A 21,971-nucleotide genomic window follows, 5' to 3' on the forward strand; every position below is an offset into this window, starting at 1 on the left:
ATACGAGCTTGAAGAGCTTGGAGCTCCTCAATCATATTTATATAACACGGCTATGGCTCAGGCATAAATCCGCCGCCGCATTTTTGATCGGCGGTGATGAAAAGAAACATACCTTGGCGTGGACGCAGTTGACTACCACCGGAGTAGAAATCCGAGTCGAGTCCACAACGCACCTAGAAGGTAACTCGATCGACAGCTCAGACATTACAGCTGTCGAATGGCCACGGTGTCTTTGCGTACAGCAGGATTGCAGCACAATACCAGCGTCAATATAAAGACAGCTGCCGCCCATAAATGCGTGTTCGTGCCGGAGCTACAATGCTTTCCAGGTGGATTCCAAGCAACCTCTGGAAATTACTAGCACCTGACAAGCTATAGCAAGAACGCCAGTGCCGCCGTGGCATATGCCTCGGTCCCGACCGAAAGGGTGGGCTGTATCACAGGCGCAAAGTAGGAGCTGTGATTCCCTAGTATTTGTGTCAGAAAGGTTCACTGTTCTGTGTCAGGGCTTGACTGGGAAGTACCAGGAATGTCTTCCAACTTTCCATTGTGCACTGCATCGTCCCACTGTTGAGCATCGATACCGCCATAGTTCCAGAAGACGCTTGGAATCGACAGAGGAGATGTTAGGTTGGCGAAATCTTCGCTGCCGGTGGAGATGGTCGCATCTGTGCCAAACTCGCCGCGAAAGTGGTTCTTCATGGCTTCCGAGACAATGTCAGTGGCGGCCTCGTTGTTGTAGAGCAATGGAAATGATCCAATGTGCTCGATGCGCGGCGGCTTTGGGCTCCCAAAGGCTCTGCACTCGGCGTCGACGATGCGTCTGACGGCTTCTATCACCTTATGCCTGGTCTGTGAGCTGAAGGTCCGGATGTTGATTTGCAGTTCAGCCTCGTCGCTGATGATATTCGCCGCCGACCCTGCATGTAGGGAACCGACTGTGACCACCACGGTTTCCCGCGGGTCGGTCTCGCGACTTACGATTGTCTGGAGCTTCATCACCGCGCTGCTCGCCAAAACCACAGGGTCGACGGCATGGTGTGGGCGACTTCCATGGCCACCACGGCCATAAAGAGTCACCAGGAAGCTGTCAGCAGCACTGCCCATGACTCCGCTCCGAGTCTTGATCATACCCGTCCTCATTGGCATCACATGCCCGCCCAGAGCCACGTGTGGTATTGGGATATGATGTCGGTTGACGTCAAACAGGCCGTCGTCGACCATGGCCTGCGCACCTGCGCCTCGTTCCTCGTTGGGTTGAAATAGCGCAATAACCGTACCACCCCAAGCGTGGCGGCCCTTGTGAAGAAGTTCCGAGGCGGCAAGAAGAGCTGCCATGTGCAAGTCGTGGCCGCAAGCATGCATGACAGGCTTCACGACATTATCGGAGAGGTCGAGAACTGTCTTGGAACTCGCAAATTCAAGACCGGTCCGCTCTAGGACAGGCAGTGCATCCAGCTCTGCCCGCAGAAGAACGGTCTTGCCTGGCCCATTTTCGAGGACGCCGACAACGCCGTGCCCGCCGATGTGCGTGCGTACGTCAAACCCATCCAATTTTCTCAAGTGGGCTGCGACAACCTCCGCAGTCCTCTCTTCCTGAAGTGACAGCTCGGGATTTGCATGCAGTGTCCGGTACAGGTGTTGGTACGGGCCCAAGTCGGGGAGGTATTGGGCGATCAACCTGGAGATCCTGGAGGGCTCTGTGTGCTGCTGTTCCGCCGCCATATTTGTTGACCTGGAAGCATAGAGCTACGGACTATCGAGGGACAAAGGTTGTTGCGATGGTCAAAGAACCTTTGGTTACCCAATTACCCCACACTGTTACCACTAATCCAGAATAGGAAGGATGTCTTTTCACAACGTTACACAGACTTTGCCAAGCCATGTGACTCTCCCTCTGCTTGCCCTTGTGCCACATTGAGTTCAATTCAGACTGCGACATGCATTGTTCGTTCGGAAATGAGATGACCATTTGCTAGCATCTTTGCAGACTCGAGTTTCTACCGCACCGCAGTTCGATCCCTAGTCGTCACTCCCCCCAAACATGGCCGATTCTCTCACCTACCCCAAGACCAAGAGTACCACGGTCAATCGCTATCACACCAGAGGTAAGGGCACGATCCTTCCCAACAGAGATTGTCACTTGGCAGAGGTACTGATTCCATGTTTGTTGTGTGCAGCGACATACGATGTCCAGGCCATCCACTCGATCGTCAACGACAGCTCGGTGCTCCATGTCTCGTTCGCCCCCGACGCTGAAGATCCATTCCCGGCCATTCTGCCCATGATCGGGACCATGGGGTCCTACGAGTACCCGAGTGCGGGCCTCGACGAGCCCCTGGACTGCTACCTGCACGGCTACGTCAGCTCGCGCATCATGAGGCTTGCGACGTCCTCGCCCCAGGGCCTCCCCGTCAGCATCGCCGCCACAAAGGTCGACGGACTGGTCCTGGCCCTGACCCCCAACGCCCACAGCTACAACTACCGCAGCGCGATCCTGCACGGCTATGCCAGGATTGTGGAGTCGGCGGAAGAGAAAGTCTGGGCCATGGAGTTGATCACCAACTCGGTCGTCCCCGACCGCTGGAGGCACTCCCGCGTCCCACCGGACAGCGCGGAGATGCAGTCGACGAAAATCCTCAAGGTCAAGGTCACCGCGGCGAGCGGCAAGACCAGGGAGGGCGGACCGCACGACGAGGCCAAGGACACGACTCGTGACGACGTGACTGGAAAAACCTGGGTGGGCGTGGTTCCCGTGGTGGAGAAGTTTTGCGAACCGATCGCAGGCCCGGACAACAAAGCCGCCGAACTCCCCAAGTACATTGCAGACTACGTCGGGGAGGCCAATGCAAAGGCCGAGGCGTACGCGTTGAATGCAGCTCGGCTGCCTTGAAGGCGAGCCTCAATCAACGGAAGAGCCAGGATGTTCGTAACATTCAACGTGTTGGCCATGGGAGAGGGGTTCTAGGGAGTAGAGGTGGCAGCATGCCCTGCCCAGCGACGTTGACTGTGACCTTTGATGATAGAAATACAGAAACCTGAGTACGTTGAGACACGAGATCCCAGCCCAGTCTACATGCTGTTTTCTTTCCTGATAGCTTGATTTCACGCACCAGTAGAAGACGGAAATGATCCCAGGGATGAATACTTTCAAAGGGTAATGGAGAGTTATAGGCGTCGAGCATAAACGACGAGTATCTATCACGTAGACTCGATTCGACAAATCCTTGTCATTCATTCACCTCCTTCGATTTTCATTGTTGTGTAGATTAGAACAGATCCCCATCTCCCCTTTCCCATTCTCCATTTTCCACTCTACTCATTTCCATGCTCATCATCATCACCGACTCACCCTCACTATCCTCTCCCCCACCATCCTCACCCCCAACAATTCCATTCCCTCTCACAAGTCCATCAAGATTCTTCGGGATACCCCAACCGATCCGCAGCCCGCCACGCCCGACTGCCCCGATACGCCGCGCGGACGGGCGCCAGGATCTGATTGAGCGCGGCGGCGACGGCGGCGACGATGTCGTCCGCGCGGAGGGTCTGGGTGGTGAGGTCGTGCATGATCTGCTCGAAAGTGGCGTAGTGTCGATGATCTCGACCATCACTGTCACCGTCACTCTCTCGGTCGGGCTTGGGCGCGGGGGGAAAGGTGAAGACCGTGCCGGCGGGGGAGGAGGGCGTCCAGAACGGGTAGGACAGCGAGAGAGTTGGTTGTACAAGGCCGTGATCAGCATCGTCATTGCTGGCAGTGGTGGTAGTAGTAGTAGTCGGGAGAGAGGAGAGAGGAGTATCATGGGTAGGAGTGTCTCCGGCACGCACTACAGAAGCAGTCCCCTCCACCCACCGCTCCATCTGCAGCTGGCTCAAAGGGATGAGGACGTCCCTCAGCGTGGCCAGGACGCCGTTCCTCGACACCTCGTCGCTCGACAGGTACCCCGCCCGCACTTTTTCCTCGACGGTGGCTTCGTCGTCGAGGAACATGATCTTGGTGTGCGGCGGGTGCGACGACGACATCTTGTCCCCGTACAGGTTCGGGAGCATCGGATTCATCAGGTGTGCGCGGTTTCGGTACCCGAGCTGGGGGAGGAAGCGTTCGGCGAACTCGAAGATGCCGCGCTGTTAATTGACAGCGAGATCAGAGTCGTAATGTCAGCGTTCAGACTCGTTACCAATCAAGGGTCAGGGATTTTATTGTGTCATGGACTTTCTTCTGGGAAGGGAGGATGAAACGTGGACGCGTTACCTGATCTGTACCCCCAAATTGAAAGTCAATGTCCAGATGCTCCTCAGCCAGTGTCTGTAGACCCGGACACAACATCGGCGCCAGCATGTCCGGGTTGTAGCTCCGGTCCCAGGCATCCCTCACCGCCTGCTGCGGCACGAGGGTGCAAAGCCTGCACTGGTCGAAGAAGAACCTCGGGTTGATCTGGTACGAGGATTCGGCGATGAACTTGATGTTCTTGGAGGGGATTCCCAAGGTTTCCAGCGCGGCTTCGACGGTGAATCGGTAGTAGTGCATGCGTTGGACCACCTGTTCCATGGGATACTTGACATTGTCGAGGAAAGAGTAGACGTCGAGAAGGACCACGATGATCTTTTATCTCGGGTCAGTAGTCTCAACATAGAAACCTCTGGGGGAATGGGAATTCTCACCTCGACCCCTGCACGCAGGAAATCTGCAAATTTCAACAGTGGGATTAGATACCCGATGTGTGCTAGAGAAGGCTTCTGATCAGTCGTCTCTTCTTCGACGTCGCTGCTATTTGCACAGACTCACGCTTCCCTGTAGGCGAGGTGACTGTTCTCCCAATTGATCAGAATCTTTCCAACGACAAGCCGGGTCGAGATACTCACCCCATAGCCCAACTGGCTTTTTACCCTCCCTCGCAAGAGCTGTGTGGATGATATCGGCACCATGGATGTTCTCTTCTGGGATTCTCCTTGTGATCAACTGGAAGTTTTCGTCGAGCTGTCGACGACTTGCCATGTTCACGGCTGCAAATGGCAAAGATGGCAAAGAGCTGTCAAGAGACGGCGAATCTGCTTCGCTAGGTGCGGGCTTGATGGGACCGTCGATCTCTGTAAGCTTTGAAATCTGCCTCTTTATTCAATATCCCACTCGTCAGGAGTTACCCTGGCTCGACGATCACTCTTTCGTCAACATGCATCTGGCGAACAGGGCGACGAATGCAATAACGTGCTCAAACATCAGAGCCCGAGTGGAAGCGTCCGAACGCCTTGCTGAAACTAATGTGTAACTCTCATAGCTGCAAAGGAATAGCTGTAGAGCAACGAGGTGTAGATGCGTCGTGGGTGGAAGGCTAGTGAGCACAGTCCGTGGTGGCTGGGTATCCGCACTTAAGCGCTTTGGAGAGAAGGGACCATGCGAACTGGTCGGTACTCCCAGTCCCAGATTGAAAACATGCTGTGTGACAAAGATAAACAGCCCACTCACGTTAGAGGTTGAAAGTCGACCTGAAAGACCGAGGCCTCGATCCCGGCCTGGCTGCAGATGGACGCTATGACTCTGCCGTTTTCTGCCATGTCGGCGCCTCACTATCAATGATGTCCAGGGAGGCATCACCAAAGTCCTCCAGGATGGCTGCACAGAGTTTCTTGTAGACAGCAATGTCCCATACTATGGGCTCCCTTTTCTTCAACATCAGACCTTGTTGTGGAATAGCATCGCCATGTTTGACACGACGCCGTGTTCGGGTCTCCAGTTGTCGAGAATACTGTTCAGCCCAATTCTGGATGGTTGCATTGTCACACCATAAATCGTTCAGAGGCCCCCCCAAAACAGTAATGACCGCTTTGGTAGCAACCGGCAGGAGATTGAACGGCTGTAGCAGGAGGACGCAATTGAGTGGGCCTCTTTCAAGATCGTCTTCGTTGACATGCAGAGGCGGCGTCATACGTGGCATGGTGCCATCGCATCGGATGTCCACTCGAGGTATACGAGGCACCCTCTCGAGTGACTTGCAGAGCGCAACCAAGCCATCCCACAGTTCGGGGATACGTTCGGGATATTGGAAGGGGTTGATGTCGAACTGGAGCCGGGTTTTGGCAAGGTCCGCGCCGTGCAAGCAGGGCACGTTGGACTCGATGTGGCCCGTATCGTGAACGGCGGAGAAACGTAGTTCTTGGTTGCACAACAGTTCTCGAACCTCGCGGTGTATCTGGTGGTTACACAGCATGAGCCGCATTGGGCAGCAATGCTGACTGTCTTGAGGGGTAAGCCGGACATCCAGGTAGCCTCGGCCTGGAGCAAGAAGTGCGTAGGAGTAGATCACATTGCGTATTTCGGTAGGCAGCTGAAGAAAACGCGCAGCTCTGGGCTGGGGCGATGGATCGTTGTCCTGTGCCATGGTGGTATCACCGAGAACTCATCATGAGCACTGCAGATGCATCGTCGCCTTTTGGGCGTCTTGAGGTGGAGCTGCACGCATTATGACATGTGTCTCTGATGTTTGTTGTCGTTGCCCAGAGGACGAAAAAGCAGAAAGGGTCGGACAGGGCCTTATGAATAGTAGTCGCCCGCCTTGTATGTGTAGGGAACTGGTGGGGTGGTTGGGCGCACAGAGTGGCACTTGATTGGTGTGGACTATCCACGTACCGGTGCCAAGACCGCCAAGCATTGTAATGACAGCGGTAACTGGTCAGCAATAACTCTGAGCAGATGTCGTGAGACGTCGCCTAGTCGCCTCGGAACGTGTTCGTCTTCAAGCATGTGCTTCTTGTCGAGTGCGGGGAGAGAGATGGCGAAAGGGGACTTTGTAACTTTGTCGACGGCACGCCTCAATACGTCTTCGGGTCTACGGAGTAAGTGACCCTATTTCTGGCACCACTTCCACAAGAAGGAGAGAGGGAGAGGGGGAAGCACTGATCAGCAACTGGAACATGCATTTTGACGCTTGGTATGTGATTCTGTCTGTCCTGTCGTGGTGGTCCTGTCAAGGATGTTGCGCTATATGTGCCTTAGGGAGAACTGTCATGCCATCAGGACACTCGGCACGTGGTTCAATCCCCTCTATTCCATCCACCTCTCCCGCAGAGCATGCTCAGGTCTGAGAAAGTATGAAATGTAATACCGATCGGCCGCCCCATCTCCAACTTGGGTCACACGGTGTCGGGGAGAACGCAGCTGATGTTGCGACAGCCGCTGCAGCGAATCTGCCACATTGAAGAGGGCACAGCCCGGCATGGGAGCTGGGAATGTCCATTCACCACCTCCTGGTTGCTCCGCTTCGAGACCCCATCGATCGTAGAACAACATGGTCAGCGTGCCACTGTCGGTGTGCACATTGTCTCCAACTTGGCTAAGTTTGTCTAGAGTAGGCTCTGATATGAGCTTTAAGCCCGAGTCGCTGGTTTCTCCTTGGCGGTGGTTCGATTCAAACCTCTGGTCGTCCAGCAGGCCAAGAACATCGGAGAAGGAAGACAACACCACGAGGCAAGTGGAGTGACAGAGCCGGGAGAAAGAGTCCACAAGTCCATCGTCTTCTTCCATCAGTTCAGGAAGCGGACAGGTCTTCTGGACGACTTCGTCGTAGGCCATCTGGAGAATTGGTCAGCTCTCACTCAACCTTCTAGACGGAAAGAGGTTGGCATAGTTACCTCAAAAGTCTCATCGCAACTGCTCGTTTTGTAGCTTGGAAAGATCAGTCAGTCACCCTTCGCTAAAGCCTCTGTTCACCACTTACCCACGATCTTGCGATGGATTCTGCCCAGCCCTGTAGAGTTTCATTTTCTCCTCGCTCGGTTGGTGAAAGAAGTCGCTTGAGATGCGGTAGATGTCTGGCAACATCCCCGCAATCTGCCTCCCAGTAGCATCATTTTCAAGGTTGAGGTAGAAGAAACCAGAGGTTCGCGCAGAACTGACCAATTTTTCCAGTTCAGTCGTCTCGTGCGCGCGTAAGCCTGCCAGGTCTATGACCTCAAGTTGGGCAATCCTAGTAGGCACGTCGCTCATTATGAATGCTGTGATTTGAAACGCGTTTCCTTGTATAGATCGAAAGATGGGAGCAAAAGCATCGACTGACTCTGAGGCCGAAGGAATGACGGGAATTTGAGCGATCACCTACATAGCCTTCGTGGATGACTCCGACCTCACCATCTTCTGCCATCAAACCAATTACCGCTCGTGCAGAACCAGGATTTCTCTCGTGTCTCCAATAGATTTCTGCCACAGCACTTTTGGTGGTATTTTGTAGGGCGTTCTGATCTGCAGATTCGGGCTGTCTGGACGTGACACATTGTCTTCAGGTCTAGATGTTCAGGCGCTGCCATCTTCGGTAGGACAGCGACTAAACCAATGCCGTGTCTCTGTAGTCTGCAACCATCATGCCATGACATGTGAGAATGAGTCAGTGTTCAACTTCTGGCTTGAGGGTTCTTGAGCAACATCGGCAGGTCAGAGCTGCAGAGGAGCAAAACGAGTTTCTTTTTTGGGCTTCTCCCAGCTTGAGGCCATGTGAAAATCCGAACTGGAGCATCTTCTCACCCGGAGATTGCATGCAGTGCACCAGCAACGTGGGGGAGTGTGTTGCACAAGACTTGCTCATCTGTGTTCGATCACATATCGTCTCATGTAAGAGATTCCGGGGTAATTGGGGCAATGCAAGGATTGCGAGGTCCTCCCAATTAAAGACAACGAAGTCGTAGTGTCGGATCTGCGAGTCGCCGAAGTGGGAACAAAGCGATATCAGCTGTGTATGGTTCTTTGGTCGCATGGCTGGTTGCACAACGAGCCTCTGTCACGCGAACTTGCCTTCTCTTTGCACCAACGCCTTGTTCCACGGGTTTTGCTCTCGTTTCACTGACGTGACCAACTGACGTGGCACCTGCAGAGGACAATGTCCCGCCGACTCGAGGACAGAATCCAGATTTTTGCCCAGGCATTTTACCGGGCTTTTGGTGATCGCTTCAATGGACAGGTTGCCATGACATCCGAAGCAGAGGCTGAGGGAGACAACCAGGGCGAGGCTCGACCTCCGGGTGGGTACAAGCGATCTCGGTCCAGATTCTAGAAAGGCCTGTGCAAAGCCATTCTTTGCATCGGTCGTTCTGAGAACACGGTGAGCCTCATATCCCTTCCCACACACATCGTTCTACTTGGTCTGATCTTGCTCATCCAAGTAGCCGATGGAACAGCCCACACAGATTTGGGTATTGGGATTCGGAATCACCTTGATACTGCTGGTTTATCTCTATTACATCGCGATCGTTTCAGTCGTCCACGTTGAACCATATGCGCGACAATCCGATGGCGCTTCAACATCACACGTTCTTGCTCTTCGGGCTATGAAACGTCTGTACCATCGGCTACACCACCCCGAAGAGTTTGCCCACGTTAGACCGTTGGCACGTCAGTGCTTGGATTCGCTTCTCGCCCAGACGAATCGTTTGGCCGGGCAGCATTGGGACCAAAATCGATCCCACAAGGCAAACAGCAGCATTTATTGTCTTCGGGAGTTCTCAAGGAAAGACTTACAAAGTTTCTTGGAGGCAACAAACACCGAGATCCAAGATGAATGGGAGAGATATATCCACGCAAGGAAAGCAGGGCATCCACGAGAATTATTCCAGAACGCAGACGAGGCAAGTCGATGGATCGAACGGATCAGCCCCGTAAAGCTCGTTGATGGAGCGTGGCTCGGTCATCTTCGGCTCAACCACATGCCCTTCTCACTCCACTCGGTCCTCAAAGACCTTTGGCAAATTCTTTCGGAAGAGCTGGGTGATGGAGATTTGGCAAAGAACCATGTCCATGTCTTCAAGGAATTGCTCCGGAGCGTTGATTCCAAGCTTCCCGACGCCGACCACGAAGAGTTCATATCGTCCACACACTCGACGGACGACTTGTCCATTTGGAACTCTGCACTCGCACAGCTTACCGTCTCCCTGTTCCCTGAAGATTACATTCCCGAGATTCTCGGGTTTAATCTTCATTTCGAGCTTGTGACATTGGAGACACTGAAAGCGACCAAAGAGCTGAAGGAAGTAGGTCTCGATCCATCCTACTTCTTGCTGCATGTATGCATCGACAACACAGACTCTGGCCATTCAGCCATTGCTTTCCGAGCAGTCTGCAATTTCATGGAACATATTCGAGAGACCGAAGGACTAGCGGCTGCTGGACGCTACTGGGAGCGTGTCCAGAGCGGCTTTTGCTTGTCACAGTTCTCAACCAAGCTAGATGTTCCCATAGACACCTTCTCCCCGGACGATCGGGAGGTAGGGATAGTCAGCCTTCTGACCAGCAAAGTCCGAGCTTCCAGAAAGGTCCATTGCAATAGCCCTGCTCGCATCAAAGGCCAATTGATCGGGAAATGGCTGGATTCCGACAAGTGGGACTCTCCGAATTGGCGAGTTGAGTTTTTGGAGGCTTTTACTCACGCTGAACAGTGGATATGTCCAGGCGACAGCAGCCATAGCGGATTCATCCAGCTCATTTCTCCAGGGGGCAAGATGTTTGGGTCATTCACCTTGGACGAGCGAGAGGTTTTGAAAGAGTGGATTGACAAATTGTCGCCCCATGATGTTGCGAAGAGAGAATCCGTTCGGAACGAGCCAGAATGGCTGTGTTCCCGACGACGGCATCCAGAAATAGATGTGGCGTTGTCGGAGAAGACATGCTTGACCGACAACATTGTCTTTGAGAGGGTTATCCCGCTTTGGTTTGCCGCGTGCTGCCTGCTGCAGGGATTCGTGGCGATACCAATAAAGGCCGCCGCTCAGCTCTCACTGAGCGTACTGAAAGTCCTGCGAGTTCAGAAAGGATTCCAAGACGGCCTTGGACATGATATTTCCTCAACAAATACGGCGGCAGAGCGAGAGGCTTCCCATGATCTGGTCACTATAGGGCTCACGATGGTAAGATCTGCCGGATTCAGTGCCGCGTCTTCTATCGGCGAGGTTCTTGAGATGTGGCCGCTGGATTTCTCGTCAAAGATGCTTGAGCTGTCACAGAGACCGGAAGAGAACAAAGCGATTCTCATTGGGATGGCCATGGCGTTTGCCGAGTTTCACGCTCAATTGAGTTCTTCTGGACTTCTGAATCGAAGTTGCAGCGAGGCGCTTCGGATGATTGTCGAAGGCGAGATGCATCATCTGGGGAGTTGCTGGCAACTTTTGGCAGAAGAGGAAGGATGTAAATATCAACTCGAGGCCGGCTATGACATGGCGCGCACCGAGATTCGCAAGGGGTTCAAGTAGCGTCGACGGCTTGACGGCTCGACGGGTGGAATTGTGGTAGCGTGTCAGAAATACATATCATTGACTTTCATTGGGCGTTCTTTCCCTATCGTTGGACTTTCCTCTTTGGTCTCTAGTCTCAAACGCCCCACTTGTTGAGCCGGTGCCGAGACGCTATTTATCACGTGTTTATATTTAGTGCACTTCCATGGATTAAAGCAGCGGTGTTTAGCCTGAAGACTTGCTGAGTCACCAGGTGGTGGACGGCAGATGCGGCCGCCCGATGCCCTCTCGTTGGTCAGTTCTCTCGGTACAGTCATCACGACAAAAAACCTTCGCAACGCCAAAGAAGCCACTTTTGCCATTGGCATCAAACCCCTTCCCTTTACAGGAAACCTCTGCCTTGTCCATCTGTCACAGAAGATACAGGGGCCCTCTACTCCGTATGCTGCAGGGTCCCCGATCTCCCAAAAGGATCCGAATTCTGAATGGCGTCTTCTGGTGACAAGCTAAACCCTGAACCCCGCCCGAAACCGCCGAAACCGCCACTGGTCTTCCGCAACCATATTCTTCCAACTTGGCGTGCCACGGCCGCACCTCCGAAAGGCTCGCAGGTAGGGCGTCTACCCTGTCCTGTTAGCGAAGTGGGAAGCTTCATTTCGTCTAGATTCTAACCGAGCCGCCCCCCAGAAACCCCGTGTCCAAACCCAGAAAAGGGTCCCAAAGCGGCGTAAGCCAAAGAAACCCACGATGTCAGGATCAGATCTCCAGAGGAAGTCGCCTGCGTCTGTGGAAACGCAAAGGCAGACCCCGCCAATCCGGGAGATTGGCGAAGTCCTGGATCCCTTCTGCAAGTTACCAGTGGATGTGTCTGCAGACGGTCGTCGACTACTTCATTTCTGTCTGTTGACCCGGTCACAGCCATTTACAAGTACTCTATATAGGGCACTGCCAAGGCTAACAGGTTATCACTAGATGTCACTACGGTTTCAAGCGCTATCTACGGAACCAATCGCAACCCGGATTTCAGCCCAGTTAGAGATATTAGTTTCGTCGCGGCGTTGACATCCCCTTATACCTTGCAGTGGATGGTTATCTCGGCTGAGGCTTTGCTCACGCGCTACCGAGGCGGGCCTGAACCACTGTCTCTCTTTCGTCGGAAGGCCATTGCGTACCTCTCGCTCAAAAAATACCTCGAAAACTTTACCAAAGAAAAGGTAAACGATGGATTCGTCAATGGCCTCATTATGGCTATTATTGCAGAGTCGCGGATGGCAGGCCCTGAGGCCTCGAATGTACACCTCAGAGCATATGAAGCTGTCCTCAAGACGGGGGGCGGCCTGAGGAAAGTGATCGCTGCTTCCTCGAGACCATTCGACCAGATGAGCAATTTTATGCCCTATCTGATATGTCCGCCCCTGCCCGCTGCTATGGTCTTCTCCGAAGAGTTCGAAGGCCAAGCGATGGGTCTCCTCCAGACCATTGTAAAAGGGGAGAATTTGGTCGATCCTGTCGACTTGATCTTCAAAGCATCACACGTAATCGCACGACCCCAAGTCTTGTTCTTCTCCTTACAAGGATCTCTACCGAAGCAGATCCGCCGTCTACTAGTGTACAGCGTGATTGCACCGTACCTGCGGCTTGACAACTGGGAACAGCGCCAATACGCCCAGAAATCGGCCCACTTCATTTCTCTCTTTCTGCTGGTATCGACGTTTTGGGGCCAGCGGCTTGATGAAAAATCCCAGATGGCATTTATTAGCGGCTTGTACCGTGTGTTTATGAACAGCGCCACTCCAACCAAGACGGGTCTCCGCTTGCTGACCATTGATGGATTCTTTTGGGTTGTGGTCAAGGCGTGCTTTGACGTGCAAACCAATACGAGTGATAGGCAGGTGGCGTTGAAAAACTACATCAATTTTCTGGCCGATGCTATCTCTGCCATGAAGCTTTTCAGGGTCAGTTGTGACGCTGTCAGGAAAAAGATGACCGATTACCTCTACCAGTGCCTCACAGAGGAGAATGGGTCGCCAGGCTGAAGAACTGCTCAACAACTAAGCAATATGTCACAACCGGGCTTGTTGAGTAATCTGTGGTCACTTCAATTCGCCAGGATCCACACCAGTCAGCTTTCGCACTCCGATCGCATCTGCTCACAGCATGGCCATTTCTACTGGAGTCTACTCTGGACGTGACAATACAGAAGTCACGCAGTCTCGCAAAGCACTGTTGCGGCTCGGCGCACTTCGTGCTTACTTGGCGAGGTAGGCAGAAATGACCTCGATCATTGTACGAGGGATCCGCATGGAGCCACAGCCGCAAGCTCCCCCACCGCCTCAACGGCGATACACCTGCAGTGAAAGGACAGTACAGCACCTCTCAGGACTGGCGAGACACGACCTCAGCTGTGTTAGCGGGCTCGGATATTGTCAACACTGCAAGAGAGGGTCGCGCTAGACTTACAACCAGTCAAGGGCCCTCTTACTACGACTGAGGATTTGAAAGAATAACTACAAGAACCAGTGGTGTCGGGAGACTACAGGCTGACGGCTACGTTCAGTCGAAGAGTATGGGAAAAGTCATGATTCATCATGAACACGATATGATCAGAACAACGATCCCAGGTGCTCCGCGAGTACCGATTGTCCAAGCTTGGTGGCAGTCAAAGACTCGGTGTCAAATACGAAGCCAAAACGGTCTCCGGGCTTGGTTATGTATCGGGTCAAAACCGCCACATATTCTCCGGAAAGATCGCTGCGATTCCTCGGGGCGATCCGCGAGTCGAGGAAAACCCTCCACTACTGGTTGTCCAGCGACATTCCCGAAAAGCTCGAAGTCCATGGAGATCGATCGTCTATATTTACTCCCATGGGCCACCCTTTACCGCGATCTGCAGTCGTATGGCATTCGACGAGTGGTCCATGGTCTGAATGTGCAAGAAAGCATTCAGCCGTTGATGATTTGGCTGTGTAAGTGAGAGTTGTGAAGCAGTAGATTAAGCTCAGTGACGGCGTTTGGAGATATCATTTCCCATGGAAGTGACAGGTCGAGGCACACCATCCAAGTATACTCCAAGGCTTCTATTCAATCGCAGCATCAACTTACGAGGGAAAAAGAGCACAGCCTTGAACGAAGAAGTACCTCATACCTCTCATGTCCTGGCAGCCCTGGGTACGTGCTAGTATTTACGTTTCTCGGCATGTTAGCCCCACTTCCGATTTTAGAGGTGAATACGGCACTAGTCTAAACTATAAGCCCCGAGGGCCCCGGCTAAGTTTCCTTGCGCTCACAATTTTTTGATCATTTTCGTTGCAACAACTTTTGGTGGGACACTTTTAGGTGTTCGACCTCAATCGCAATCTAGAAGCCCACAACCCTTGGTCTTTGTGTCCCTGAGTCGAGACGCAAACATGGCGGAGAAGAAGAGAAAGGCAAGCTCCATCGAGGGCGAACGGCCGTCCAAGAAACCCCAGACCAGCACCATCAAGGTCGTCCATCTGAGCGGGCCGGACGTCGCCAAACCTCTGGTCGGTACGGCAATTGGGAACACAGATCCTGGATTTTCCCCCGACACTCCCAATCTCGTTCTCTGTGTTGGGTGAGCTAATGACTTTTGAGTTGCTCCAGCTTCGGCGCCCGGCGTCAGACTTCCCTCGGACCTCAGCTTTGACGGGTTCTCGAAAAAGGAACTCTCCGGAAGGTCCAGCGTCCTCCTCCAGTCCTCGGAGCACCCTACCATAGACTACGTCGCGACCGAGAGCAGCACGACCGACGCGGCCGAAAAGCACGTCAGACACTACATCGCCGTCTTCGACCCTGCGTCCAACAAGCTCAAGGTAGTGGAAGCCAAAAAGGTGACGGTGAGGAGCACGGTGCGCCAGCTGGACAGGGAGAGTGACGACGAGGACGCCAATGGAGAGACCAGGCCGCTGGCGACGCCGTCTCGCGCGGCGTTGACGCAGGCGTTCGGGACGAAAAAGTCAAAGAGAGCCGTGGCCTCGACGGCAGAGAACCGCCTGCTGGCCCGTGACGGGGAGAACGGAGACGACGCCATGTCGCAGGCCATCCTCTCGTCAATCAAGGAGGACGACGAGGACGACGCGACCGTCGCGCTCGACGCGGGAGCTTCGGCTCGAGCCAACAAGCCCCTCCCACCCGCCAACCTGGAAACGACCGACATCACCCAGGTCTACGACCTCTCGTCGCTCGTCTTCCCGGGACCTTACCGCACGGCACTGTCCCAGATGCCGATCGCGTACTGGAAAGAATGCGCCAAGAACAAGAAAGCCGTGTCGACGCACCTGCGGTTCGTGGCCACGCGGATCGGATACCTGAGCCAGCGACACCTCAAGCAGCCCGACCACCCGGACGTGCTGCTCCGGCTACAGATCCTGCGGTACATCCAGCTCCTGGTGGAGATCCACAAGTACGTGTCGCACCTGTCGCCGCGACGACCGATGGCGCCGCCCGAGGACTGGCCCGCGGGCACGACGACGGACAGCTCGCTGTCGACCGCGTTCAAGGGCCGGCTGGTAGCGCACTTCTTCCCCAACCGCACGCCCAGCGCCTTCAACAAGACACTCCTCACGGCCACCATCCTGGCCCTGACCCTGCACGTGCCCCCACCCAACTTCACGCCGGGCGAGACCCCGCGCCTGCTCTTCACCGAGCCCACCGACATCACCCTCGACCTGGCCATGCCGCACGCCGAGGTCCACAAGCTCTACCGCGAACTGGGCTGCAAGATGGAATCCATGACCGACGCCGAACTGCAGCGCCACGGCTGGGACAAGGTCTCTGCCTCTTCTACGAAAGGCGGTGCAGCTGATGTCGTCGACGACGCCGGCAAGCCCGTCAAGCTGCCCAAACCGAAATTCGCTAAACTGCGCTTCCCCATCGAATTCCCCCGCGTCAGTGCCGGACGTCCGAGCAGGAGGTAGACCTCAGGACGAGTGGACTTGTTTTGTGTTGATTGTACCTGGTAGCCAATTGTCTTGCGATTGCGCGCAAGATTTCACGTGCGTTGCTTAAAGTACAAACCTCTATCCAAGCGTATGTGCATACCTAGTAGGATTAATGAGTGAATATCACGTACTCACGTGCAACAAAGGAGATACAGAAGCATTACATTGGTAAAAGAAGCGGTGCTGCTCGGCAGAGAATCCAAGTATATACGTTGTTGTCGATCAAAGGATTGACACGGCGGAATGGCTGACAATACCTAGCAAAGAAAACAGAGAGGAATTTTAAAAGTCGGCAAAGACTATGCCAGCCAGAAAAGTAATGGTGTAGAAAAGTCACAAATGGCCACACATATGGCGATTGTAGATTTTTCCGTCTCATCGGAACACAAGCATGGCCTTGTATAGCCACGCAAGTGCCCGATGGAAAGATGTCTGTATATATAATATATGGCTGAAGAGCCGGACATTTGCTCCCAGTACCCCTTGGAAGAGGCAAAAAGAGCAAAGACATTCGAAATATCAAAACGAGTTCGTGCCTCCTTTCCTTTGCACATCCACCATTCATCGTCACTTTCCTTCTCATTTCACATCACATTCCCTATCATGCGGCGAGCACTTGTCTGTCTCCCATCAGACTGACTGGGATACAGAAAAAGCTCAAGCCGCAGCTGCCGCAATAGGTAGAGCTCTTTCCTCGGCGGCCTCCTTGATCAAGGCTTCGGCAGCCGGGGACTGTGCGGCATGCTCAAGCTGCGCATCAGTCCACAAGGACTGCACTGGTTCGGCATCCTTGACACCCACACCCACAAAACCGCCCTGGGCTTCCCAGTCCTTGACGCGCTTGATGTTCAAGCGGGTCCAGACGTTCTCTAGCGCGTCAATAAGCTCGGCGCGCAACTCGGGAGTATGGCCTGGCGTGGGCGTGATGCGGAGTCTTTCTTCGCCGCGAGGAACAGTCGGGTAATTGATGGACTGGACGTAAATGTCGTAGTCATTGAGTAGCATGTCGGAGGCTTTCTTCGCAGTTTCGGCGTCACCGACCAAGAGCGGGACGATGTGCGATGGATTTGGGATGACCGGAATGCCTCTCGCGGTGAGATCATCTTTGAGAGCACGGGTGTGAAGTTGTTGGAGGCGACGATCTCCTTGATAGACAGCCTGGTATTCAATAGCGGCACGGGCGCCGGCCATGGTCGCAGGTGGAAGAGACGTGGTGAAGATGAATCCTGGCGCAAGAGACCGGATAGTATCGACCAGGGAGGCAGAGCCCGCGATGTAGCCACCCACACAGCCGTATGCTTTACCTAGGGTCCCTGTGATGATGTCGATCCGATCCATGACCGTGCCTTTCTGGGATTCCTTGGTTCTGTTCGGGTTGGCGTAGACATCATAGTCAAGGTGCTCGGCGACACCCGCGCCTCGCGGCCCGTACATTCCGACAGCATGGACTTCATCGAGGAATGTGATAGCACCGTATTTGTCCGCAAGGTCGCAGATAGCTTCGATGGGAGCGATGGAGCCACACATGCTATAGACAGACTCAAAAGCAATGATTTTGGGTTGCTCCGGGGGTAAACTAGCGAGTTTTGCCTCCAGATCGACCAGGTCGTTATGCTTGAAGACCATTTTCTTTGCACCAGAGTGACGAATCCCTTGAATCATGGATGCGTGGTTCATGCTGTCACTCAGAATAACACAGTCGGGCAACTTGCTGCCCAGGGTCGCCAAGGTAGCATCATTGGCGACATAGCAGGAAGAGAAGACCAGGGCGCCTTCTTTGCCGTGAAGATCGGCGAGTGTCTTTTCGAGTTCCACGGCGTGCTTGTTGTGGCCGGAGATGTTTCTAGTTCCTCCGGCACCCGCTCCGTACATGTCGAGCGTTTCGTGCATAGTCTTCAGGACATGCTTGTTGCGACCCATGCCCAGGTAGTCATTGGAACACCACACCGTGACCTTCTCGTCTTTTGCAACCATGTGGGCACGAGGAAACTCCTTGGCCAGGCGATTGATGTTGTTGAAGTAGCGGTACGACTTGTCCTTGTGCTTCTTTTCGAGCTCATTGTTGTAGAAGCGCTCGTAGTCGAAACGTGGGGCAGGTGGCGCATTGGGCCTAGGGCCAGCGTAGGTGTCAGGTTTCTTGACGATATTCTTGACAGTCTGGGGAGGCGGAGCTGGGGAGCTGATCAGTCCAACATTCAATACGAGTATGATTGGTGGTGTATACCTGGCTGAGGAGGGCGGAACAGATTGGTGTCCACGCTAGCCTTCTTTTCAGCTGAGGTGTGCAGCTTTTTCTCGAGCAGAGATTTAACCACGCCAGCACCAGCAGCGACATTGCCATAGCTGCGACGAGTGTTGATGCGAGCACTCTGGACGGCCAGAGCCTTGTTCATGACAGGGCATCGTCTAGCAATGAACTGCAGGTTCGTGATGGTGCCGCCACCTGGAGATTGGCGGGTCGAGGTGGACAAAGAGCGCAGGGTCGCAGGAGAAGTTTTCTTCAAGAAGGGGCAGACGCCCTTGGACTGGTGAAGCAGAGCTTCCATGGTGAACGAGCCGGTTTGTGTGTAAGGAAACAGTGACGGATAGGGTGGTAACAGAAAGGACAAAATGGACAAAGCAAGAGGGTGAGGACGTGGATGGGATGTGTGTTAGATGTGGATGGGATGGGGTGGGGATGGAGTAATATTTGCTCTCTCGGTATTGTTCGGTGGTCGGAAATAGAAAGAATGGAAAGAATATGGGGTCGAGCGGCAGCTGCGGCAGGGTTCGACAATTGGCCAATCGCAGGCCACTTATTAACGTGAATTGCTCGGTGTCTATTGCCCGATTCGGCCATCTTGCCCTTTCTGCCATTCCGCTACTTTCTGCAGAATCTTTCTACCGAAACAATCTGCCAGGTTCTGGCCACCAGCCTAGACTCAGGTACGGCCAGGTACGGCCACAGGCACAGATCTTGACTCGTCCTCGCGGAATCAGTGTCCGACCACCACATCATTCTCGCTAGCCAACGTATCCCATGCAGCCGTACTGCGGGATTGAAATTCAATAGCAGAGCCGCCATCCAGCTCACATCTCGCCAAAAATCTCAATCATCTCGGGTGCTAGCTTATGGTGCAGGATAAATCGTCTTTGCTGACCGCTCGTGCAGCTCACTTTGCCTGGGCACTCTAGCCTTATTTCGACTCTGGCTGGGCTGTCATTCCTACAGTCATCTTGCCTTTCAAAGGTCGCTATGACTTCACTTCTACCACCTGTGCGCCTTCGACCATCCTAATCCGACCCTCCAATCTTGGTGCAATAGCCTGAAGCACAAATTTCAGTATCAATGACCAAGTCAAGAGTCGAGTCGATCGATATGCTGTACTTACCTTGGTCCAGTCGACTTGAAACTCCCCTTCGTTCATAGGGTCTACACAACCGGCCTCACACCGTACACCTGCCAGACGCCGCCATTTCCGCGTCACCCTTCTTGCTACGAGAGATTCCCGCTCGTTCAGCATGTCTGAGTGATCTTGGACGCGATGGCTGCTTTCATCTTCTGAGTCGTCGAGCGGGGTTGTCGTGCCTCTCTTACTGTCCATCGCCTTCAACTGATTTCCGCTTACGTCGTCGAGATTGGGCTCCACCACTGGGTGTGTTTCATGCAAGTTCTCGTGGATGGCGTCCCAATGCCGACTCAGGCTTTTGCCCCAATGCTTCCACTTGCCGATGATCTTCAACGACATGAAATACTGCCGAAGCATCATGCTTATCAGGATGCCATTCTCTTCCGAGACAATCTCTTCGGCCTCGCCCCCTTCCGATTTGACCAGTAAAGAATCGTAGCCGTCTTTGCCTCTGCCCATGTACCCTCGTGTGACAAGGACGTATTTTCTTTCCAAGTCTAGTGGCTGACCACCGACCCTGGTCCACTTGATTCGGTGGAGGGGTGGCAGTGATGGGTCGAACTCAAAAGTGATATTGGAGACTTGGGGGAAACGCCCTTCGAGGGCAGGATATGCGCCGACCGAATTCTCAAGAGCTGCAAGCAGGGCCGCTCCTGTGACTCGGATGACGATAGTAGGGTCCTCGAATGGAAAACTTGACATGCCATCATCAGCAGATACTCCGAATCACTCCAGCAGCTGCTTACCAATTCATGATGTCCTTTAATTTCAGAACCCCCGGCGGGTATATCTGGTCTCCACGAATGGTGCCGGCTGCCATGAGGCAACAGTCGCCATTATAGTGAGCTCGCATCAGATCGCAAACAAAGTTGCCGATATTGGACTCCCTAAGTCTCACTGTGGTAAATCTCGCGTCGAGGGGGGCAGCCGTATACCCCAGAGGCTTTTCGAGTTTGTCCTTCAGGGACGCCGTCAGCTGGTCGACAACTCGTGTCATTTTTTCGTCCTCGGCAATATCCGACACGATATCCCGCCGGACAATGTGAAAATCCCATCCTTTGCCGCCCGCAGGTCGCCGTCGTGCTTCAATATAGCTGAGTTGCTTGAAGTCGCTTCCCGACCGCAAGACATGAGTCCCGTTGATCAGCGAGTGTTTGTAATAATGGTCGTGTCCTCCAAGTACGATATCGATCAGCCCTTCTGGTATCTTCTCGGCAAGTTTGTTATCGTTCGGCTCTCGCTGGTGTGTTAGAGCAATAATGATCTCGGCGCCTTCCTCCCGCAACTTGGGCACTAGTTCGATAGCTGTTGCGGAGGCTGATTTGTAGATCAAGTTGGGAGGTAAAGAGTTGATGGTATCCAACCACTCACGTTCCACGAGGCCAATGACTCCGATCTTGATGCCATTGGAGGCGGTTAGCATGACAGTCTTCGATGCTTTGCCGAGCGGAACATCCGGGCCATGTTGTGGATCTGTAGGCAGTCCTCAGCATGGGGTAATACACTGGATCGGTTCAGTAACACAAACCCAAGACGTTGGCCAGTAACCAAGGAAATGTGCACTGTCGGGCAAGGCTCCGAAACTGTTTAACGCCAAAGTCGAGGTCGTGGTTCTGCAACACAGTTTAGTTGAGCGGTTGGTGACAGCGTAGGATATCAGACTCTTGTCACGCACACCAACACAGGCGACCTGCGTTCCTATCATATTCAAAACGGGCACCATATGCCTCCCTAGTCTTGTCAGTGACACTGTGCATACCACGCTTATCAGATGAACAGAGCAGAGCAGAGACTACCTTTTGTGACGCTGCTCTCCAAGCTGGGATTGAAGGCATCCCCTGAGAATAGCGGGATCAAGTCCGGCTGACCTGAGAAGCGTTCATCGTTGCGGTAGTAATTGCATACAGTCTGAAAGCGGGTCACGCCGCCGACTGGCTCTCTGGAGAAAGCATCGAGATGATAGACTAGACGTTGAGAGGAATTACTTTGTCAGTGGTCCAAAGGGGAGAAGACCACAACAACCCTCGGTGACAGGGAGGAGTATCCCTACCGTCGTTGAAGTGTAAGAGGCGAAGATCTGGTGGAGTCGACGTATCACCAGCGGTGTAAGTGACCGCTTCTTCCATTCTTTCTCTACGTCATCCGAGCCAGCTGAGCAGACAGGAGGAGAGGGATGAATTTGTGGGAGATTGAGGAAATCAAGGGTAGTTCAAGAGAAGCTTTGTATTGGGAAGCAGTGAAAGGATAAGGATGATATCAAGGGGCGACTATCTATCTACATGAGACAAGGAGTGGGCGGGAGGATCGAATAATAATATTGGGTGCCACGGTGCATAATGGCGATATCCAAATGGGGGTGTGTGACACCGACGAGGCTTACATAATGCCACCGTCTCACTCAGCCTTGTTCCTT

General features: G+C 53.7%; 10 protein-coding genes across 10 annotated transcripts; 4 read left to right on the forward strand and 6 right to left on the reverse strand.

Moving 5' to 3' along the window:
- Positions 1-372: 372 nt before the first annotated feature.
- On the reverse strand, positions 373-1,725 carry AYO21_07438 (hypothetical protein; the record flags this gene model as incomplete). Its single annotated transcript, XM_022657393.1, has 2 exons — positions 373-467; positions 525-1,725. 2 exons carry the CDS (start codon positions 1,723-1,725, stop codon positions 373-375), a joined length of 1,296 nt encoding a protein of 431 aa, XP_022510270.1.
- A 319-nt stretch (positions 1,726-2,044) lies between these two features.
- On the forward strand, positions 2,045-2,893 carry AYO21_07439 (hypothetical protein; the record flags this gene model as incomplete). The annotated part of the gene is made up of 2 exons (XM_022657394.1): positions 2,045-2,108; positions 2,181-2,893. The coding sequence occupies 2 exons, from the start codon at positions 2,045-2,047 to the stop codon at positions 2,891-2,893; spliced, it is 777 nt and encodes a 258-aa protein (XP_022510271.1).
- A 521-nt stretch (positions 2,894-3,414) lies between these two features.
- Positions 3,415-4,996, reverse strand: AYO21_07440 (hypothetical protein; the record flags this gene model as incomplete). Its single annotated transcript, XM_022657395.1, has 4 exons — positions 3,415-4,125; positions 4,253-4,603; positions 4,663-4,737; positions 4,787-4,996. 4 exons carry the CDS (start codon positions 4,994-4,996, stop codon positions 3,415-3,417), a joined length of 1,347 nt encoding a protein of 448 aa, XP_022510272.1.
- Positions 4,997-5,528: 532 nt separating this feature from the next.
- AYO21_07441 (hypothetical protein) lies at positions 5,529-6,377 on the reverse strand (the record flags this gene model as incomplete). The annotated part of the gene is made up of 1 exon (XM_022657396.1): positions 5,529-6,377. One exon carries the CDS (start codon positions 6,375-6,377, stop codon positions 5,529-5,531), a length of 849 nt encoding a protein of 282 aa, XP_022510273.1.
- A 662-nt stretch (positions 6,378-7,039) lies between these two features.
- On the reverse strand, positions 7,040-7,981 carry AYO21_07442 (hypothetical protein; the record flags this gene model as incomplete). Its single annotated transcript, XM_022657397.1, has 3 exons — positions 7,040-7,567; positions 7,627-7,660; positions 7,713-7,981. The coding sequence occupies 3 exons, from the start codon at positions 7,979-7,981 to the stop codon at positions 7,040-7,042; spliced, it is 831 nt and encodes a 276-aa protein (XP_022510274.1).
- A 1,172-nt stretch (positions 7,982-9,153) lies between these two features.
- On the forward strand, positions 9,154-11,226 carry AYO21_07443 (hypothetical protein; the record flags this gene model as incomplete). The annotated part of the gene is made up of 1 exon (XM_022657398.1): positions 9,154-11,226. One exon carries the CDS (start codon positions 9,154-9,156, stop codon positions 11,224-11,226), a length of 2,073 nt encoding a protein of 690 aa, XP_022510275.1.
- Positions 11,227-11,955: 729 nt separating this feature from the next.
- AYO21_07444 (hypothetical protein) lies at positions 11,956-13,244 on the forward strand (the record flags this gene model as incomplete). Its single annotated transcript, XM_022657399.1, has 2 exons — positions 11,956-12,106; positions 12,181-13,244. The coding sequence occupies 2 exons, from the start codon at positions 11,956-11,958 to the stop codon at positions 13,242-13,244; spliced, it is 1,215 nt and encodes a 404-aa protein (XP_022510276.1).
- A 1,371-nt stretch (positions 13,245-14,615) lies between these two features.
- On the forward strand, positions 14,616-16,145 carry AYO21_07445 (hypothetical protein; the record flags this gene model as incomplete). The annotated part of the gene is made up of 2 exons (XM_022657400.1): positions 14,616-14,736; positions 14,833-16,145. 2 exons carry the CDS (start codon positions 14,616-14,618, stop codon positions 16,143-16,145), a joined length of 1,434 nt encoding a protein of 477 aa, XP_022510277.1.
- A 681-nt stretch (positions 16,146-16,826) lies between these two features.
- Positions 16,827-18,715, reverse strand: AYO21_07446 (5-aminolevulinate synthase, mitochondrial; the record flags this gene model as incomplete). The annotated part of the gene is made up of 2 exons (XM_022657401.1): positions 16,827-18,340; positions 18,394-18,715. The coding sequence occupies 2 exons, from the start codon at positions 18,713-18,715 to the stop codon at positions 16,827-16,829; spliced, it is 1,836 nt and encodes a 611-aa protein (XP_022510278.1).
- Positions 18,716-19,402: 687 nt separating this feature from the next.
- AYO21_07447 (hypothetical protein) lies at positions 19,403-21,684 on the reverse strand (the record flags this gene model as incomplete). Its single annotated transcript, XM_022657402.1, has 7 exons — positions 19,403-19,474; positions 19,541-20,252; positions 20,305-21,031; positions 21,087-21,171; positions 21,234-21,289; positions 21,355-21,522; positions 21,609-21,684. The coding sequence occupies 7 exons, from the start codon at positions 21,682-21,684 to the stop codon at positions 19,403-19,405; spliced, it is 1,896 nt and encodes a 631-aa protein (XP_022510279.1).
- Between the last annotated feature and the right edge of the window lie 287 nt (positions 21,685-21,971).

The sequence above is a fragment of the Fonsecaea monophora genome (genome assembly GCF_001642475.1).
Source record: "Fonsecaea monophora strain CBS 269.37 chromosome Unknown Scaff57, whole genome shotgun sequence".
Taxonomy (NCBI): domain Eukaryota; kingdom Fungi; phylum Ascomycota; class Eurotiomycetes; order Chaetothyriales; family Herpotrichiellaceae; genus Fonsecaea; species Fonsecaea monophora.